Source organism: Eumetopias jubatus, unplaced genomic scaffold, assembly GCF_037043125.1.
Source record: "Eumetopias jubatus isolate StellerSeaLion01/CBP00866 unplaced genomic scaffold, mEumJub1_p1.0 scaffold_12, whole genome shotgun sequence".
Classification (NCBI taxonomy): domain Eukaryota; kingdom Metazoa; phylum Chordata; class Mammalia; order Carnivora; family Otariidae; genus Eumetopias; species Eumetopias jubatus.
Window position 1 is genome coordinate 43,849,228 of NW_028274818.1, and position 17,594 is coordinate 43,866,821.

A 17,594-nucleotide genomic window follows, 5' to 3' on the forward strand; every position below is an offset into this window, starting at 1 on the left:
AAGGAACCTGAATTTGTGAAACTTTGAAAGTAAGAAGAAGTTATTTTACATTATTAACATGCTTTTTAAATCACTTTTTAAAAAAGATTATTTATTTGAGAGAGAGCAAGCAAGAGCAAGCTAGCAGAGGGAAGGACAGAGGGAGAGAGAGAGAATCTCCAGGAGACTCCGTGCTGAGTGTGGAGCCTGACCTGGGGCTCAATCTCACAATCCTCAGGTCATGACTTGAGCCAAAATTGAGTTGGACGCTCAACCAGTGGAGCCACCCAGGCACCCCTTAAATCACTTTAACATTTTATTTTTATCACTTTGAATTAAGCTTTTTTTTCTAAATTTGGACAAATCCTTTTCTACACTGACTGAGGGCCTATAGTATACCAGGCATTGTGCTAAACACCAGTAATGAGAAGATAAATAAGACTGTGCTCCTTCTATCCAAGTACTCACGACCTGGCTGAGGTCACTTTTGTTTAGGGGCTTTCCACTCATAGTAAATGTTCATTAACTCTAGGACACCTGGGACCACAATGATTGACCTCTTTATTGAGTTTATGAATCTACCCATTTGGAGTTAGGTCTTCCTGTCAGAGTATAGGTCAACAGAAATTAAGTATATTACTTATTTCTTACTGTAGATATCCCTAATAAATGTAATTTTGATTTTATAAAATTATTAAAGTGAAGAAGGAAGTAATGAGATGCATCTGGTTTTGGCCAGTTTAATTTTTATATGAGCATCAGAAATTGTTTTATAAGGTAAATTTTTAGAAATTGAAAAATAAAATGAGGGGTCAGTAGTTTATATTAACTTTAGTTGTGTGTTTGTCTTTTGTGTTGTTGTTACATTTTAAGTGTTAAACACAGATTAAGAAGAATTTAAATGTTTCCTGTTCTGTGTCAACACTAGTGTTTTTTTTAGGATGTTCAATTGTTGGCAAAACCTTTTGACACACAGTTTTCCACTAATGTATTCTCTTGTAACAACAAATTCACATCTGTCCTGCCATATACACTGAAGAATCAAATGTGGGGTTATCTTTAAGTGCTGCTCAGTCCACCTGAGAGCTGGGGTCTGGCACGTAGCTCTGGTGCCCACACCATGAGCACATGGGAATAGTCAAGAGGCTAGAAAGGGAAGTCAGCCAGCACTGTTCCTCATCTTGGTGCAGCCCCAGCTACGTCTAGCTTCCTTTGGCCATAATGACCACCTACTTTCCTCTACCCAAGCTGGTGATTCCATCGGACAGAAGCTTTGACAAAAACCATGGATGTCAGTACCTCCCCTTGAGCCACTTGAAAGGCGGGAACATAATGGGCTGCAGCTTCTCATAGCTCGGGGAGCACCATAGTGAGGCTAGGGTTAAAGTCTACTCCCACTAAGACTTGATTCATGGAGTTCCTGGCTGACCTTTCTTACTTGGGTTCAAACTAGCCAAGAATAAGAGTATCTCCACAATGATTTATCCTTTCAAACTATCCCTGAGTATTTATTTGTAGTTTAAACTTGTGTTTATTCTGCAGCTTTAAAAGGAGATTATATGGTGCAATTAGGTTTTGCAATTTGAAGGCATTTGAAGTGATTCTACCAGTTAGATTATCTATTCTCTTTTCAGTTACTGATGTTTCTCTGAAGAGCTGGCTGGAGAGATTGGTATCTGTTACATTCCTGACGGTCTAAAGGAAAGGGGTTTTCATAACTTCAGTGGCTGCTTATGCTTCTTGGGTCTAAATGAGTTTCTACAGTTTCAACTTTTTTTTGGTCTTTTGTTATTTTCTTAAAAATCTTTAGATTATCAAAGAATTGTCTAATCATTCAAGCAGGGCCACTGTGTATAGTTAGGCGAGTTTCTCACTGCATCAACTTTGCATGTGTATTTGATGGCCCTGCTTACAAGATGCTATTTTCCAAACTTATATTCATCTTTATTGATCTCTAACTTTGACCTCTCATCTTTTTCACATTCCTTGGAAAATTTAAACGCGAACTCTGAGCATTTTGCTGAAATAAGAACTGATTGATTTTGAATAGGACTTAATGGTTCTTGTATGTGAATATACTCTCATGACCTATGAGAATTTTAATAATGACAGAATTATATTTACACAGGTGTATATTTATCTTTTTATTTATTAAGACCCAGGTATGAGATTTAAGTTGAATGGGCATAATCAATAAAGAACAATTTGCAGAACTATTCAAAAGCAGAACTCAGTATGAAAGAAATTACCTGGCTCTGCCAGGGGGTAGGGGTGGGGGGCAGCAAGGGTCTGTGTTTAGTCTTGTATTTAGTTTAAAATACAAAATGAATTTAATTTTCCGTACTTCAACATCTATTTTGAACCTAGATTTTTTCCTAGTTTAGAAAAATGTCCAGCTGTCAGGGCTGATAGTTCTTTCAATAACACTGTATTTTTATGATTAAATCTGGCATGTGCTGGAACATCAAAGCTTTCCTTCCTCAGCCATTTCTTGGGTGTCTCCTCTTTGCCAGTCACTGTGTAAGACTGGGGATAGAGTGATGAGTAAGAAAGAGAAGCTGGTAGTCCAGTGGGACAGACAGGCACACAATTGGAGACAGTCTGATAAATATAACAGGGGAGGTACTACTGGGCACAGTAAGGACTGACCAGTTCTGCCGATGGGCTTAGGGAAAGCTTATCAGAAAGATCTGTGTTTGGAAGAATAAAGTTGTGCCTCAGATTTCATGTGCGATATGTAGCCCCCTTCAGATAATTTATGGACTTTCTTCTGCAATGCCATTGCAGATATAGACCAGAATTTGATGGACCGCCTCCAGAGAGTGAATAACACCTTATCCAGCCAAATTAGCCGTTTACAGAATATCCGCAATACCATTGAAGAGACTGGAAACTTGGCTGAGCAAGCACGTGCCAGGGTAGAGAGCACAGAGCAGTTGATTGAAATTGCGACCCGAGAACTTGAGAAAGCAAAGATTGCTGTTGCCAACGTGGTGAGTGATTGGGAAGGTGTGAGGTTGGGGTGCAGGCGTCCCCTGGTACTTTGTAGCAAGTCTCTTACTGTCCACAGAATGCTTCAGCTAAATTGACTCTTTGTGTCTTTTTGTCTCTAAACATGGAGCAAAAGCCAGGTTGCTCTAAGTTGCCATTAAATAGTTATCACAAATTGGATAACAACCAAAGGACATCTGGGTCCTTTCTCTAGCTTTGTTCCTTCTATGGCACTAGTCAGTTTAAACTTCCTTTATCCTTTGATGAAAATAGAAACAGTAATCTGTAGCCAAGGATGCTAAATATTAGTGAAGGATCTTTCAATCAAGGAGACATTCTTTTTGCTAAATAACACTAATACAAATTTGGTTTTGACACTTGTATTAAATTTAAATAATTCAGTCCTTTGAGATTAGTGCTCTTTTTATTTCTTCTTCAGTCAATCACTCAGCCAGAGTCTACAGGGGACCCAAACAACATGACTCTTTTGGCAGAAGAGGCACGAAAGCTTGCTGAACGGTAACCTCCAGATCCCTGTGTCTTAATGGTTAAGCTATAACTTTCCTTACATGTGTACATGTTGTCCCCTCCTTTACCCACAAACACTTCGCATATAACCTACTTTTGTAAAGTTGGCTCTTTTCTGAAACGTTATTGGCTGTGTGTACTCTTTTCTTGTCTCTCCTTTGAAATCAGAATATTTACTTTGAATATTTGAACATGATGCTTTGGAGGGAAATTATATTTGCACGTCTCAGAGAAAACCATAACATTTTTAGATTTTTAATTTCAAAACCTTAAAGTTGATAACTAAGAAGCTCAGTTGAATTTAGTTATATTTTTAATTTTTTTAAAATTAATTTTTAACAAAAATGTTTCGCTCTCAGATTTTAATAGAAAATGTTTACAAACCCATAGTACCTTTGAAAATCAGCCCAAGAAAACAGACCATTTCATTCCTCATTTTTTTTGAGATTTTTAAAATTATTAAGTATAAGGTAGTTTCTTAGGAAAAACTTTAAGTTGTAAGAGAGCATTAAATTGAAAAAATTTGTTAAAGGAGTTGCTAGAATGTAGGCTTCACGAAGGCAGGTATTTCTGTGTGTTTCATTCACTACTAAAGTTCTAATACCTCAAACAATGTCTGGGATATAGTAAGTACTCAATAAATGTTTGTTGAATGAATTGCAGAACGGAGCTAGTAGACCTCATGGGTGTGGGATTCTTAAGTAAGCCCAACCTTAAACTTTTAGTCTCATTGTTTAGAGCAATTACTTTGGCTTCTTGCTTTAACATGTGCTCTCTTTCTATTTTTTGCAAATGGAAATGGGTGAGTTGTATCATTTAGTTCATGGAACATTCATGGTTTCATAGCTGGATTTTCTGATGAAAAGAAGATAGCTGAAAACATACAGAAAACTCCTAAGGAAATTAGGTCTTGAAACTAAAGTAATTCTGGTGTCTTTCATACAGGAATTTTGAAAGAAACCTTTATTGTAACGAAAACGAATGGGCACACACTACAGTGTGACACTGTAATATGAAATTTTAGAGCTGAAAAAACCTTAGCAGTTCCTCAGCTGAAATTTGCATTATTTGGCTGGATTCCCTGTTGACATGTTGCTTTCCATTTGGTGTCAGGCTGCTTTTCCTGTCAGTAATTAGGTTATATGTGAGAAGTCTGAATAGTTGGAGGCTGTTTCAAGACTATGTAGTAACTGAACCAGAGTGAAGATTAAACATTAGGTCTGGGGTTCATGTTTATGTCTAGACGAGTTCTTGCTAGCATACATGGTCTTATAGATAAATTATTCTTAAATGATTTTATTTAGAAGTAATTTTTTTAAGAAATATAGACATTTGCCCCTATAAACTTTATAGGAAAATACCATTTTTTTTCAGATTGTAGAATGCTATTGTAAACTTAGCCCCACTGAAATGTTTGCAAAATTCCAAATTTATAAGAGTTTTTCAATATTTATAGAGCTCTGTCCATGTTAGTATATGTATATAAAATAAGGTAAGCATTACCTAAATGCTTCCTCTTTCCCTATTAAATAGTTCTGTTTCGTGGTTTATTTTTTCTTTTACATTATACAGCCATAAACAAGAAGCTGATGATATCGTAAGAGTGGCAAAGACAGCTAATGATACATCAACTGAGGCATATAATCTGCTTCTGAGAACACTGGCAGGAGAGAACCAAACAGCACTTGAGATTGAAGAGCTTAATAGAAAGTGAGTGTCATTTAAAAGTGGCTTATGGCCCTTCAGTTTTTCTTGTAAGTAGCACCGGTTCAATGAAAAATTAAATGTTGGATTCAGAGGATGCATTCATGCAGTAAGATTTCTTTTGTTAATCATGCTTTTGAAATGGTGCAGTAATTAGAGCAGGGGCTGGAGAGCCGCAGAGGTTTTATTCATTCCAGTTCCTGTAACTACACACAAAGGTAACAAGACTAGCCATGATACTTAAATTTCTGCATAAATGAAAAAAGTATCATAGAGTCAGTAGAGAAAATATACTTGAGCTACACATATTTCAAAGGCGTCCAAAATCAGAAATATGCAGTAATCATATGGTATAAATAGAAATGACGAGATGAAATCTAAATTTAAGCTGTGTTGGTATTAAATAATAGCATTTTCTTTGAGGTTTTAGGGAATTCTGTTGCAGTGATTTGAACCAGAATGAATGTGGTTAACATGAAGATGCCCAAAGCAACCAATTTTTTCGTTAAATCTTTTGTTCCTTAGGTATGAACAAGCGAAGAACATGTCACAGGATCTGGAGAAGCAAGCTGCCCGAGTACACGAGGAGGCCAAAAGGGCTGGAGATAAAGCGGTGGAGATCTATGCTAGTGTTGCCCAGCTGACGCCCGTGGACTCGGAAGCTCTGGAGGTATGGGTTGGACAGCCTGTGTGCACAGGGTGTTGGCAGTCACTGCCGTCACCCATCCACACACACAGCCTCACCCCTCAGACGTGCGCACACACATAGTATGCACCCTCGCCCTTCAGACACATACACATGTGCACACGCACACACACACACATCCCTCACAGTCAGGGTAAGAGCTATTCTGACTTGCCCTGCAACTATCACTGGTACCGACCTCCTCCGTCCTCCAACTGACTCACTGGTAATGTCGAGTTCTGCTTCAGATATGTTCACTTAGTGAGGTCAAGAATCCTGTGATTATAAAGATTAAACAGCAAAGACTACTTTAGTGATAGGAATAATCACTCCGAAGTCTTTACTATAAATCCAAATTATTACATATTTGTATTTATTAGAGCAGAGTACACCCAGACCATTATGCCCAGGCACTCTCTGGTTGAGAACAAGAGAGAAGTAAAAGAAAATGGTTTAAATGAAAGAACTATATCAGGATGCTGCTGGGCAGCTAAAATATTTGAGGTTTGGTAGGATTTTATTACATCTGTACTCTACTCATGAATCCTCATTCCAGGCTCTGTATAAATGCTATTTCTTACATTGATATTGAAATTTATTAAGTTTCGCTTTTTACATCTGAGGCGTTGACTTGATTTTTTTACCACCAAGGTTTAGTTCAGTCTCTTCAGACACGTACATACTGTCTGATCTTGCATATTTGAAATTTGAGAATAGGCAAAACTAATCGGTGATAAAAACTAGACCAGTGGCAGCTGCATTGCTGAAAAGGTAGGTGTGGACATTAACTGGAAAGAGACACAAGGGAATTTCCTGGGGTGGAAATATTCTGTATCTTGATTGGGGTATTGGCTACACAGGTAAATATATTTGTCAAAGCTCATCTCACTAAGTGCTATGCATTTTACTGTGTGTAAAGGATACTTCAATTAAAAAAAAAAAAGTCCATGAAATCTTGACCTGTGCTTTTCTTTTAAAAATATCTCTGAGTGTTAAGTGTTACAGAGCCTACCTTTTCATCGGTTTCATTGTTTTGTCTGAAATGTCACAACCTTATTTGCTTTTCACAGAATGAGGCAAATAAAATCAAGAAGGAAGCTGAGGATCTGGACCGTCTGATTGACCAGAAATTAAAAGATTATGAGGACCTCCGAGAGGACATGAGAGGGAAGGAACTTGAAGTCAAGAAGCTTCTGGAGAAGGGAAAGACTGAACAGCAGGTTGGTTTAATTTGCAGGTGGCTTCATTTCTTGAGGCAAAATGTGAAACCATGCCGCGTGACCTGTGTCCGTGACGTCACCACAAGTGCAGGGACCGCAAGCCCTCAGGAATTCAGAGGAAGGCCTTCTGTGGGGCGCCCCGGCCTAGCTGCCCCATGCTGGCAGGTGTCAAGGTGGCAGCTGGGAGCTGCCTGGCCTGTTAGGAGAAAGAAGGGATTCACCTTGGAGGGTTTGTCCTCTGATCTGCCGTGTGTTTGCAGACTGCTGACCAGCTCCTAGCCCGAGCAGATGCCGCCAAGGCTCTTGCGGAAGAAGCTGCTAAAAAGGGACGAAATACCTTACAAGAAGCCAATGACATTCTCAACAACCTGAAGGGTATGAAGATTCACATGATAGCATAAATTTCTATGCTTTCTTCACTGAGGTGATTTACTTTTTAATTTTTACCATGAGATTCTCGGAACATAAACCATATGAAAGATGAGTATACCAAATCCCATAAATCTATCCTCCAGATTCAGCAGTTAATGATTTTTACTACACTAACTTCATCCCCCAACATCCACCCTACTTTTTTTTATACTGAGATATTTCAAAGAAAAATCCGAGAGCTTGGGTCATTTTACCCCTTCATACCTCAGTATGAAAATAAAACCAAAAACAAAAAGGAAATTTTCTGATATTAGAGTAACTCATGTTATCAAGATATGCCTATTTAGCTGGCTTATGTTGTTAAATGGAGATTATTTTTCATTTTCTCTGCCAATTGCATCTCAATCCTTGTGCCTTCTGTCCTCACCCAAGAGAAAAAAGAAATGTGCTCAATTCACGGGATAGTCCTGGACTTGCCTCTGATAAAATAGCCCATAGGTTCCATAAACATGGAAGCTTTATAAGATAATGGTTGACTATATCGGCCCTGGTGTCAGTGGGTTTGGGTTAGAATCCCTGATCCACCTCATACTTCTGTGAACCCTTGGGGGAAATTCTCTCCCTCCATAGTCTTCAGTTCTCATGTATAAAACTGATACAATGCCTGCTTCACAGGCATATAAAAAAGCTCCGAACCCAGAAGCTAAAACCTAGTAAACACTAAATAAACTGCAGTTTTTAGTACTGGTTGCCGTGGTAGTAATGGCGTACTCCGTGCTTTGCACAGAAATAAACTTCTTTGCAGAAACATGTTCATTCATAAGACTCTAAAGCTGTACGCTTCCTTCTTCTAAGGCTGTCCGTGCTGTTTTTCATTTTTCTCTCCCGACTTTCACTGCTCATTAAAACAAAGGCCCGTTGCCGCTCCCTGACAGGTTCCCTTTTGGCTTGCTGAGAGTCGAGCTCAAATGCACCTGCTTTATTGTAGATTTCGATAGGCGAGTGAACGATAACAAGACTGCTGCAGAGGAGGCTTTAAGGAGAATCCCTGCCATCAACCAGACCATAATAGAAGCCAATGACAAGACAAGGGAGGCGCAGCTGGCTCTGGGCAGTGCTGCCGCCGACGCCGCCGAGGCCAAGAGCAAGGCCCACGAGGCGGAGAGGATCGCCAGCGCCGTCCAGAAGGTGTGTGCTCTGCTCTGCTCCCCAGCACTCTTTGCTCCTGTGTTTCTCTAGTCGTTTTCCAGTTTCTTTCCCCATCCCTAAAAGCCCTCGTAGACTTCTTCCTCAACTCGGGTAAGATTATCCTTAAGCTGTCCTTGTTCCTTTTTTACTGGGCATTTAGAGTAGGTAAGTACATTGACTGAAGAGGGCGAATCATTGAAGTCATTGAAAGGGCCCTTGAACATTTCTACTGTTGTCTTGGCGGCAGGGTCTCTGTGGTGAGGAGGAGGATGGCTTCCTGGGCCCATAGAGCGCTTTGCACAAGAAAATCAGACTCTTCTCAAGTAAACACAGTTCTTTGACATGGATAGCTGATGTTTTTTCAGTCTTACGTAGAGTGCCAGGTCAATACAACTCTCAGGCCCCTCTTTCGAGCATATTTTATGTCGGAGCCCTACTTTATTTAGCTGCCACTGCTAGGATTCTTCCTAGTCATCTTTTTTTTTTTTTTAAGATTTTATTTATTTATTGGAGATGGAGACAGAGCCTGAGCAGGGGAGGAGCAGAAGGAGAAGCAGACTCCCCGCTGAGCAGGGAGCCTGATGCAGGGCTCCATCCCAGGACCCTGAGATCATGACCTGAGCCGAAGTCAGATGCTTTAACCAACTGAGCCACCCAGGCGTCCATCCCCTTTCTACAATCATCTTAAAAAAAAAAAAATCATCTTAATTTCTTTAAGCTGGCTTTTTCCTACTTAAAAGTCAGTCTGTTTATTTCCTACTTAAAAGTCAGTCTGTTTATTTTATTTAAAAGAGAGACTAGAATGGATTCTAAAAGAATGTGTTCAAGAATCACATACATTTTTTAGTTTGTTTAGAACAGTTGGTTTTGGATTAATTCTGTTTTATAAAATACTCCTACATCAGGATCGTGGGGTTTTTTTGTACATTGTGATGAACTGCCAAGTAGAACAAGGCTACTACATTTGAATTGAAAATGTATCCAAGTCAAAGAGTCTATAATCAATATGATGTGGTGGAAAGTGTACACCGTTTAAATGTTTTATCATTTGCTAGCCATGTGACCTCAACTAAAAATGGCAATGATAGAACAGGAAGTATTAAGGATAAATAAGAGGATACAAATGGAAGTATTTTATAAAATGCTATTAGGTTAGGCGGTAACGCTAGCTTTTCTTTCCTTACTGTTATTTGGAACCCAAATAAATGATACCCTAAGTCAACGTATGGTATAATTTCCTTCCCTCTTTTTTCTGGATTATATTTTCAAACCATTCTACAGATTATTGAAAATTTGGGAGCATACTTTAGAAAGAGGAAAGCTTTTTTTCACTAGCAGTTCTTTATCATGTGCCTAGAACGCTACCAGCACCAAGGCAGAAGCCGAAAGGACTTTTGCAGAAGTTACAGACCTGGATAACGAGGTGAACAATATGTTGAAACAACTACAGGAAGCAGAAAAGGAGCTGAAGAAAAAACAAGAGGATGCTGACCAGGATATGATGATGGCAGGGATGGTAAGCAGTTTTGGCCTATTTGCTTGTGGGCAGAAAGTGAAGGGTGTTTAATGATAAAGATCGCCATCTTGTTAAGAAGAGTCTCTTTCATACTGACTTCTGTTTTTCATTGTGCTTTCTGGCCAAGAATCGGCTTAGTAACTTACATAGAAGACAAAGAATTTGGGTCTCTTGTGGGGTTGTTGCACAATTGTCCTGTCCCAAAGTTTCTCTCAGTTAAAGCAAAACATTCTTTTACACATTGAAGTTTTAGGACATTGAAAACTATGCATTTGTATTTTTGGATGGGTGAGTCATACATGGTATAAAATAAAAAAGGAATAAAAAGGAATACGATGAAAAATTAATTTCCTTCCTACTCTTGTTACCTCAGCAACTTACTTTCTAGAGGCAAACACCAGTTTCTTGTGTTTCATTTTTGAAGATGACAAAAACATACCAAACTTACATCTAATTTAATTTTTTTTTACCTTTTGTGATGATGTGTATACACAACACTGTGGGTGACAAAATTGACAGGAATGCATGGCCCAAGAAAGAACAAGGGTATGCATTTTCCTGTGGTATGCTATACTTTGCTTTCAAAAGACTTCAGTGGAGTCACAGTGGAAACATAACTTTGCAGTTCAGTCTGATTACAGTCACAGTAATGAACTTGTTTAATTGTCCAAGTGAGGGACCCTTTTTCCACTCCTGCTGAAAACAGGCCTTTTACCTGGCTCATTTTCACCCTGGGACAGAAAGGAGAAATAGTAACCCTGTTTACCTAAAGAAGACTCCAGGGAAGTGATAACAGGAAGCATCCCTGTGCAAACACCTTATTTTAGTATGCTTTTTGACTTTTATTTTGGACTATCTCAGTTTTCTATAGCAAGGTATGGCTCAGTTGGAAATTCCCATATAGCAAAAAATACGCATTTCTCATATGTGCTGAGGGTCTCTGCATTTCCTTTTTAATATAGTTGTAGAAACATTGCATTTAGAGCCTGTGGAAAGAAGGAAAAGGTTATATTCTTGATGAGCTTCAAGAAAAGCGTGTGGTTTCCATTCAAAGAGTGGAAGAAGATCCATCTTTTGTTCTTTTTGGTAAATAACTTCTAACAAACACAAAGCACCAGCACGCACCCCATCCCATTTGTATTTACGTCAGTCCTGAAAGACACAGCATTGAGCTGGTATTGTTTGAGTCTGTCACGTAACTTTTTTCACCAAAAGAGTAAAGGCTTATGGTTGTCCTGGAAGAGGAGGCTGGAGCCTACAGATTACCCGCGGTAGCATTGCTCTCTGTAGGCCATCGCAAAGTCACCCCATCCTAGGACGTGTGCAGAAAAGCCTGTCAGCGCTGTGATTTCAATAGAGATTCATCATTTGTTTGTGAAGGGTTTTTCCCTCGTGCATTTTCTTTTTTTAAAAAAATCTTATTTTCTATCCAAAAATGTTACGGTGTCTTGAGCCAAACACTAGGAAAAACAGTTTTGTGGTAGGGAGCTCAAAGCTGCTTGTTTATATCCTGACTGGATTTTATTTGTGAGGGCATCTGTTTTCTGATATTCAGACGCTTCCTCTTCCATTGTCATTTTCCGTGACTCACGCACAGGGTATTTGTTCAGGTTTCATGGAATTTTCCCAAATACATTTACCTTTGGTTGATTTACAAAATGTAAACCGTATTGCCACATGTGTGCGTGTGCGTGTGCGTTTGCAGGGGGAGAGGGTGTTGCAGAAGGTGTCACTTGAGTATGAAACTTTTCCGAGAATAGGACATTTCTGGTAATCAAGTCTCTAAGAGTGTCCTGAAGGACATAGTTTGGTTCTAAAATGTAGTTTTATACTCGTCCTTAAAAATAACTTGTTTCTGCTCGATGAATTTGGTTACGAGTCCACTTCCATGTATTCTTGAGTGAGAAAGTGAGGAAAGGGTCTTTTTGAAATACAGCTCCAGTCAGTGTAGGCATGCGGACTGCCTACTCGTGTCTGTTCCATGAATTAAAAATAGCAACATTTCACCATGAAGATACTCTGAAAGACCAAAAAAAACAAAACAAAACAAAACCCCTACAGTGAGAGATTGTAATTTCACAAGTTAGGAAAGAGGAAGCATCTGAAAATTGGACTTGTTGGCTGATTGGGGGGAAAAATATTTCAAGAACATGAAAACATACCGTCAGGACTGCTGGTATCATCTGTCCTTTTCCCGGTACAGGCTTCGCAGGCTGCTCAGGAAGCCGAGATCAATGCCAGAAAGGCCAAAAACTCCGTTACCAGCCTCCTGCACCTGATTAATGAGCTCCTGGAGCAGCTGGGTAAGTGGCTGTGGAGTCATTGTCAGCCACCCCCGGATCCTTTGTGCTGCCTTTGTGGTCTGATGCAGTCGACGCAAAAGCGGATAGTACAGCGGGACTGTTGTGTGAACCGAATCAGGACTCGAGGTCGTATTAACTCAGCTACGAGGTCCTTCCATGGCATATGATCTGAGTCCTGGAATCTGACCACGGTCCAAGGCCTTATAAAATTAGGAAGACAGGCTGCCAGCGAGGGTGGCTTACTTGTGGTCGATGGTTATGATACACTGAACGGTGATTATTCTGAGCTCATCCTGCTTGGCAGAGTGTCTTTAGAGAATTTAAAGTGAAGGATTTCAGTGCTAGAGTGAAAGAACACTTTAAGCTGGTGACAACTTCACTGCCTGGAATTCTTTTCATTTGCTAATTAAAAGGAGAATCTGATGAGGTGACAGTTCTTGAAAAAGAGAATAAGCTTGATTTTTCAAGGAAATTCAAGCATGTTGAAATGCTCTTTTAATCCAGGGTGATAGGGAGCAGGCTTCGTTACAGGACAGATGTACTTTTGTCGCCAGCCTCCATTATAAAGTGGTCATACCCCAGCCCGTACGGCTTTGTGGCAAGACATTTTGCTTTAATTTAACCTTGAAGGTTTGTTCAGTGTTTTGTTTGGGGTGGTTTTTTTGTTTTGTTTTGTTTTGTTTTGGAGGGTGGGGGAGGATATATTTTTTATCTGTCTCAAATATCAAGAATAATAAATTATGTGCTGTCAGATGGGTTTTAAAATGAAAGGAGCTAGAAGAGGTAGCTTTTTGTGGCAGAAAGGGCTGGATTTTAAAGTTAGTCAGGCTTGGGTTGGAATCTTTGTTTTGTTGCCTTGTAAACTGTGCAAACTTGGGCAAATTACTTAACATCTGAGAATCACTGGCAGAATATGGTCTTGTGAGAATTTAATCTCACAAAGTACAGTGTACATAAAGTGTTGAGCTCTGTGTGGCTGTCTGCTTTCATTAACTATGGAAGCAATTCTTTCCAGAAGAACCTCCTTTTCTTGCTAATTTTAAAGTGAAGCTTTTGCTGGAATTATTCCAGCATTTTCATCCCTGGCCATTTTCCATAGGAGGCCTCCAAATAGAGTCTAACTCCTGAAAGCAGGACAGGACTCCCCAGAACCAACCCAGCCTCCCTGGAAGCTAGAGAGCCGAGGGCTTAGAGTTCTAGCCTGAAGATTTGTATGTTCATTAGATGGCATTAAAATGACATACAGATTACATACATAAACATGAAAATGGTATCAAACGTTACCAGATGACCTTCAAAACCTCAGGTGAGGCTTAAGGTCTCAAGCACGGCAGCTGTGTATTTAGACAACATCTCACAAAAATTGTTTCCTCAGAGAAAACATCCAGCCCAGTATCCATTATATGCTCTGACCTGTCCTCGTCGAGTTAGGTCCATGTTTATACTTGGTCTGTATTGTTCATGCCCTTGCACGACATGAACGATCTACAAGTCCCGTTTGCAGGCCACCACTGCATAGCGGCAGCTGCTGGGCTTCATTTATAAGAAAGGCTAGTGGAGGGGCGCTTGGGTGGCTCAGTGGGTGAAGCATCTGCCTTCGGCTCAGGTCATGATGCGGAGCCCCGCATCGGGCTCACTGCTCGGCGGGAAGCCTGCTTCTCCCTCTCCCACTCCCCCTGCTTGTGTTCCCTCTCTCGTTGTGTCTCTTTCTGTCAAATAAATAAGTAAAATCTTTTTTTAAAAGGGGGGCTAGTGGAGGTGCTTGCGGAGCGATGTGATGATTCTTACTGGGTGCATCTGTTTCCTCCTGTGTCCTTTCTGACTCTACAGGGCAGCTGGACACAGTGGACCTGAACAAGCTCAATGAGATCGAAGGCACCCTGAACAAAGCCAAAGATGAAATGAAAGTCAGTGATCTGGACAGGAAAGTGTCTGATCTGGAGAATGAAGCCAGGAAGCAGGAGGCCGCCATCATGGACTATAACAGAGATATCGAGGAGATCATGAAGGACATTCGCAACCTGGAAGACATCAAGAAGACCTTACCATCTGGCTGCTTCAACACCCCGTCCATCGAAAAGCCCTAGAGTCATCTTTTAGGGCTGGAAGGCAGCACCCCCCAACCGGGGAGCCGTTGTGAGGCTATAGAGTGCCTTAACACACAGATTACATTTTTTCAGACCCCCACTTCTCTGCTGCTCTCCACCACTGTCCTTTTGAACCAGGAAAATTCACAAAGCTTAAAGAGAAGCAAGTCAGACATCATGAATCGGGAACAAAGGGTTTTATCTGATAGTCTCTCTTCCACGGAAGGCACTCCCTTACCCACACTTTCCCTTCTGAGTCGCGTGAGGACGTGGCATCTTACGTGATCGTACAGTGGTGTAAACACTTCGTGAGAACCATTGTCTGCCGGGGCTGAGCAAGTGGCCCTCCCTTTTCTCATGGATACCGGCAGAACCTCCTCGATCTCAGTACTCTTGTTTCTATGAAGGAAAAGTTTGGCTACTAGTAGCCGCGTTGTGATGGCCAGGATATCCAGTCTGTTGATAAAGAAAGTGCACCTACATCTACCACCCCTCCTCCTTTTACGAAAAAGGAAATAAACGTCCTGTGCCAAAGATATTGGTCACTTAGAACGTCAAGAGCCATCGTCAGTTGCTTTAACTATTTTGAGTATAGGACACTGAGCCATCCACGGGTAAGGCTGCAATTATTCCTGACAGTCTCCAGGAGAATGAGGCTGCAGAAGTAGGCTGAACATTTTCTCATATGTTAATAATTGACTAGGAAGATACACTTTTTTTCAGATCTTTGGGCAGCTGATAAATCTGGATGGGCAGCTTGCACTCACCAATAGACGTCTTCTGATATTCCTATAAATGGAATTTATACAGAAGAAATAGGGATATGATAACCACTAAAGTTTGTTTTGTTTTTTTTCCAAAATCAAACTAATTCCTAGAGCTTTTTTAGTGTGTTAGTCTTGAAACTAGTGCTGTTATCTGGTAGAGAGCAGTCGATCCCTAAGATCTTGACAAACAAGAAACAAGCCGCCTTGCCCTAGTCTTTCCTCACAGAGGGATACAACTCAGATGCAACTTGTATTGTCAGCATCCCGTATGTCCATTTTTTTCTTCCACTGGGGAGAGATGACACTTCTGACCCTTATCCTCAGTTATCTTCTGATGTTCCCATCTTCTAGGGTCCCTCTACACGCCTGCCAAATCCTGGTGGCAAATCCCTGCACTCCGTAGTTCACACAGCTGCCGTGAGCACCATCTAGATCCTGCACTTTGTGATTGAAACCCGTTCGAAACCTTCCCTCTCAGTGCAGAGGGAAGACCCGTAGGTGGACTTGCCTAGCTGGCTTCTCAACTTTGGATCCTCAGCTCTGTGGTTTTCTTTCAAGATCACAGTGTGAAGATTCTCTGCCCCACAACGCCTTCCTCCTACCAACCCACCTTTGAGATTCATATATATTGCCTTTAACACTATGCAACTTTGTACTTTGCGTAGCGGGGGGAAAGAAACTATTATCTGACACACTGGTGCTATTAATTATTTCAAATTTATATTTTTGTGTGAATGTTTTTTTTTGTTGTTTATCATGATTATAGAGTAAGGAATTTATGTAAATATACTTGGTCCTATTTCTAGAATGGCACTGTCTGTTCACTTCTTCATTTTCCCCCTTCACTGGCACAATGTGTCTGTATACCTCCTTCCCTTCCATCTGCAGTCCTTTGCCTTGCTCCTGTCCCCCGTCGCTCTGCCCTGTGCCTTGTGTCTGCAGCATGTTCATTCTGTAGCGCCAATGTCCACCCGCTTCCCTCCACACCCAGCCGCTCCGCAGGGATGCCTCCCACCCTCCTCCACTGCAGGCCCGGCCCCCCGAAACTGCAGCCTGATGTTCCTGAGGCCCGCTCCTGAGCAGGCATGTTAGGTCAACAGGAGGTGGCAGGATGAAGATGTTTTGCTGAACGGCATCTTCAGCATCAATGTGGGCCTAACCGGGAATGAGCTAGAAATGCCCTTTCCAACAGTTGGAGCTATGGATGGGGTCCATTTGAGAAGGGAGTGTGTGATCACTGAGCACTCAGAGGGCACCAGGGATGGAGTACAGACAGAGTGGGGGTGGCCATGCATCGGGGTCTCCCCTTGCCGCCTGCTTGCATACCAGAGTCGGCTCCATAGGCTTTGACTTGGCATACCCCTGGCTTTCCCTCGGCCGCTTCTACTGTTGCCAGAGGCCAGGCTCGTTCCTGCCAAGTTTTCACATCAGCGTCTCCTAGCTAGTTCCTCGTGGTAAGTGGCCACCTCCTAACAGAGACGTTTTGTTCAAGGTCACAGGACAAGGACTGTAGATCGACTGCCGGGATAGTTGTCCCTCTAGCCCGTGGGTCAGCCTCACACCAGTCAGTCGTAGGCCGCAGTGAAATTTGGAGTTTTTTTGTTTGGTTTGGTTTGGTTGCTTTTCTCCTTCTCCATCTGTGTAGTATATTTTTAAACAGAATTTTATTTTTAAAATAAAAAGCTCCTTATAAGACAATACCTTCATTACACTCCTGCAATATGCATTATTTTATTGTATAGTTCTAGTTACCTGAATTTCATGTAATAAAATTGACAGGGTGGCTGCTGAAGAATGCTGGGGGTCGCGGGGGGGCGCGTATCCAGCTGCTCTCCGGAATTCTTCCTTGTAATCCCCAGGGTGGCCCTTTGATATGTGCCTTCACCTTAGCTGTTTGCCTTAATCTCTACAGTCTCGCTCTCCAGGGTGGTGAATAAAATGCAACACTTGGCCTTTTTTTTATGTTAAAAAAAAAAACAGTATTTTATTTATAATAAAATCTGAATATTTGTAACCCTTTATATTTGGTGTGGCCTGAGTGTGGTACTGGGGACAGAGGATGTTTTGAAAGGTACAATGAAGAGAAAGCTGCTCATAATACCTTCTTTGGGTGACTTATTTCCTTGAGAACAGTCCAATATGTGTGCAGGTACATGCTGTAAGTGTGTGTGTGTGTGTATGTATATATGTGTGTATGTGTGTATATAATACATACAAATAATACACACACACATATATATATACATATTTGTTT

At 41.0% G+C, this 17,594-nt stretch overlaps 1 protein-coding gene across 1 annotated transcript in view; it reads left to right on the forward strand.

Moving 5' to 3' along the window:
- The window catches only part of LAMC1 (laminin subunit gamma 1), a 123,461-nt gene extending 106,162 nt beyond the window's left edge, over window positions 1–17,299 (forward strand). The window contains exons 19-28 of the mRNA XM_028121466.2: window positions 2,767–2,972; window positions 3,410–3,489; window positions 5,071–5,208; window positions 5,728–5,872; window positions 6,958–7,107; window positions 7,368–7,482; window positions 8,468–8,667; window positions 10,025–10,183; window positions 12,387–12,486; window positions 14,317–17,299. Of these exons, the coding sequence (XP_027977267.1) occupies window positions 2,767–2,972; window positions 3,410–3,489; window positions 5,071–5,208; window positions 5,728–5,872; window positions 6,958–7,107; window positions 7,368–7,482; window positions 8,468–8,667; window positions 10,025–10,183; window positions 12,387–12,486; window positions 14,317–14,573 (1,550 nt within the window). The 3' untranslated portion in view covers window positions 14,574–17,299. The remainder of the gene's footprint in view (window positions 1–2,766; window positions 2,973–3,409; window positions 3,490–5,070; window positions 5,209–5,727; window positions 5,873–6,957; window positions 7,108–7,367; window positions 7,483–8,467; window positions 8,668–10,024; window positions 10,184–12,386; window positions 12,487–14,316) is intronic.
- Window positions 17,300–17,594: the final 295 nt, after the last annotated feature.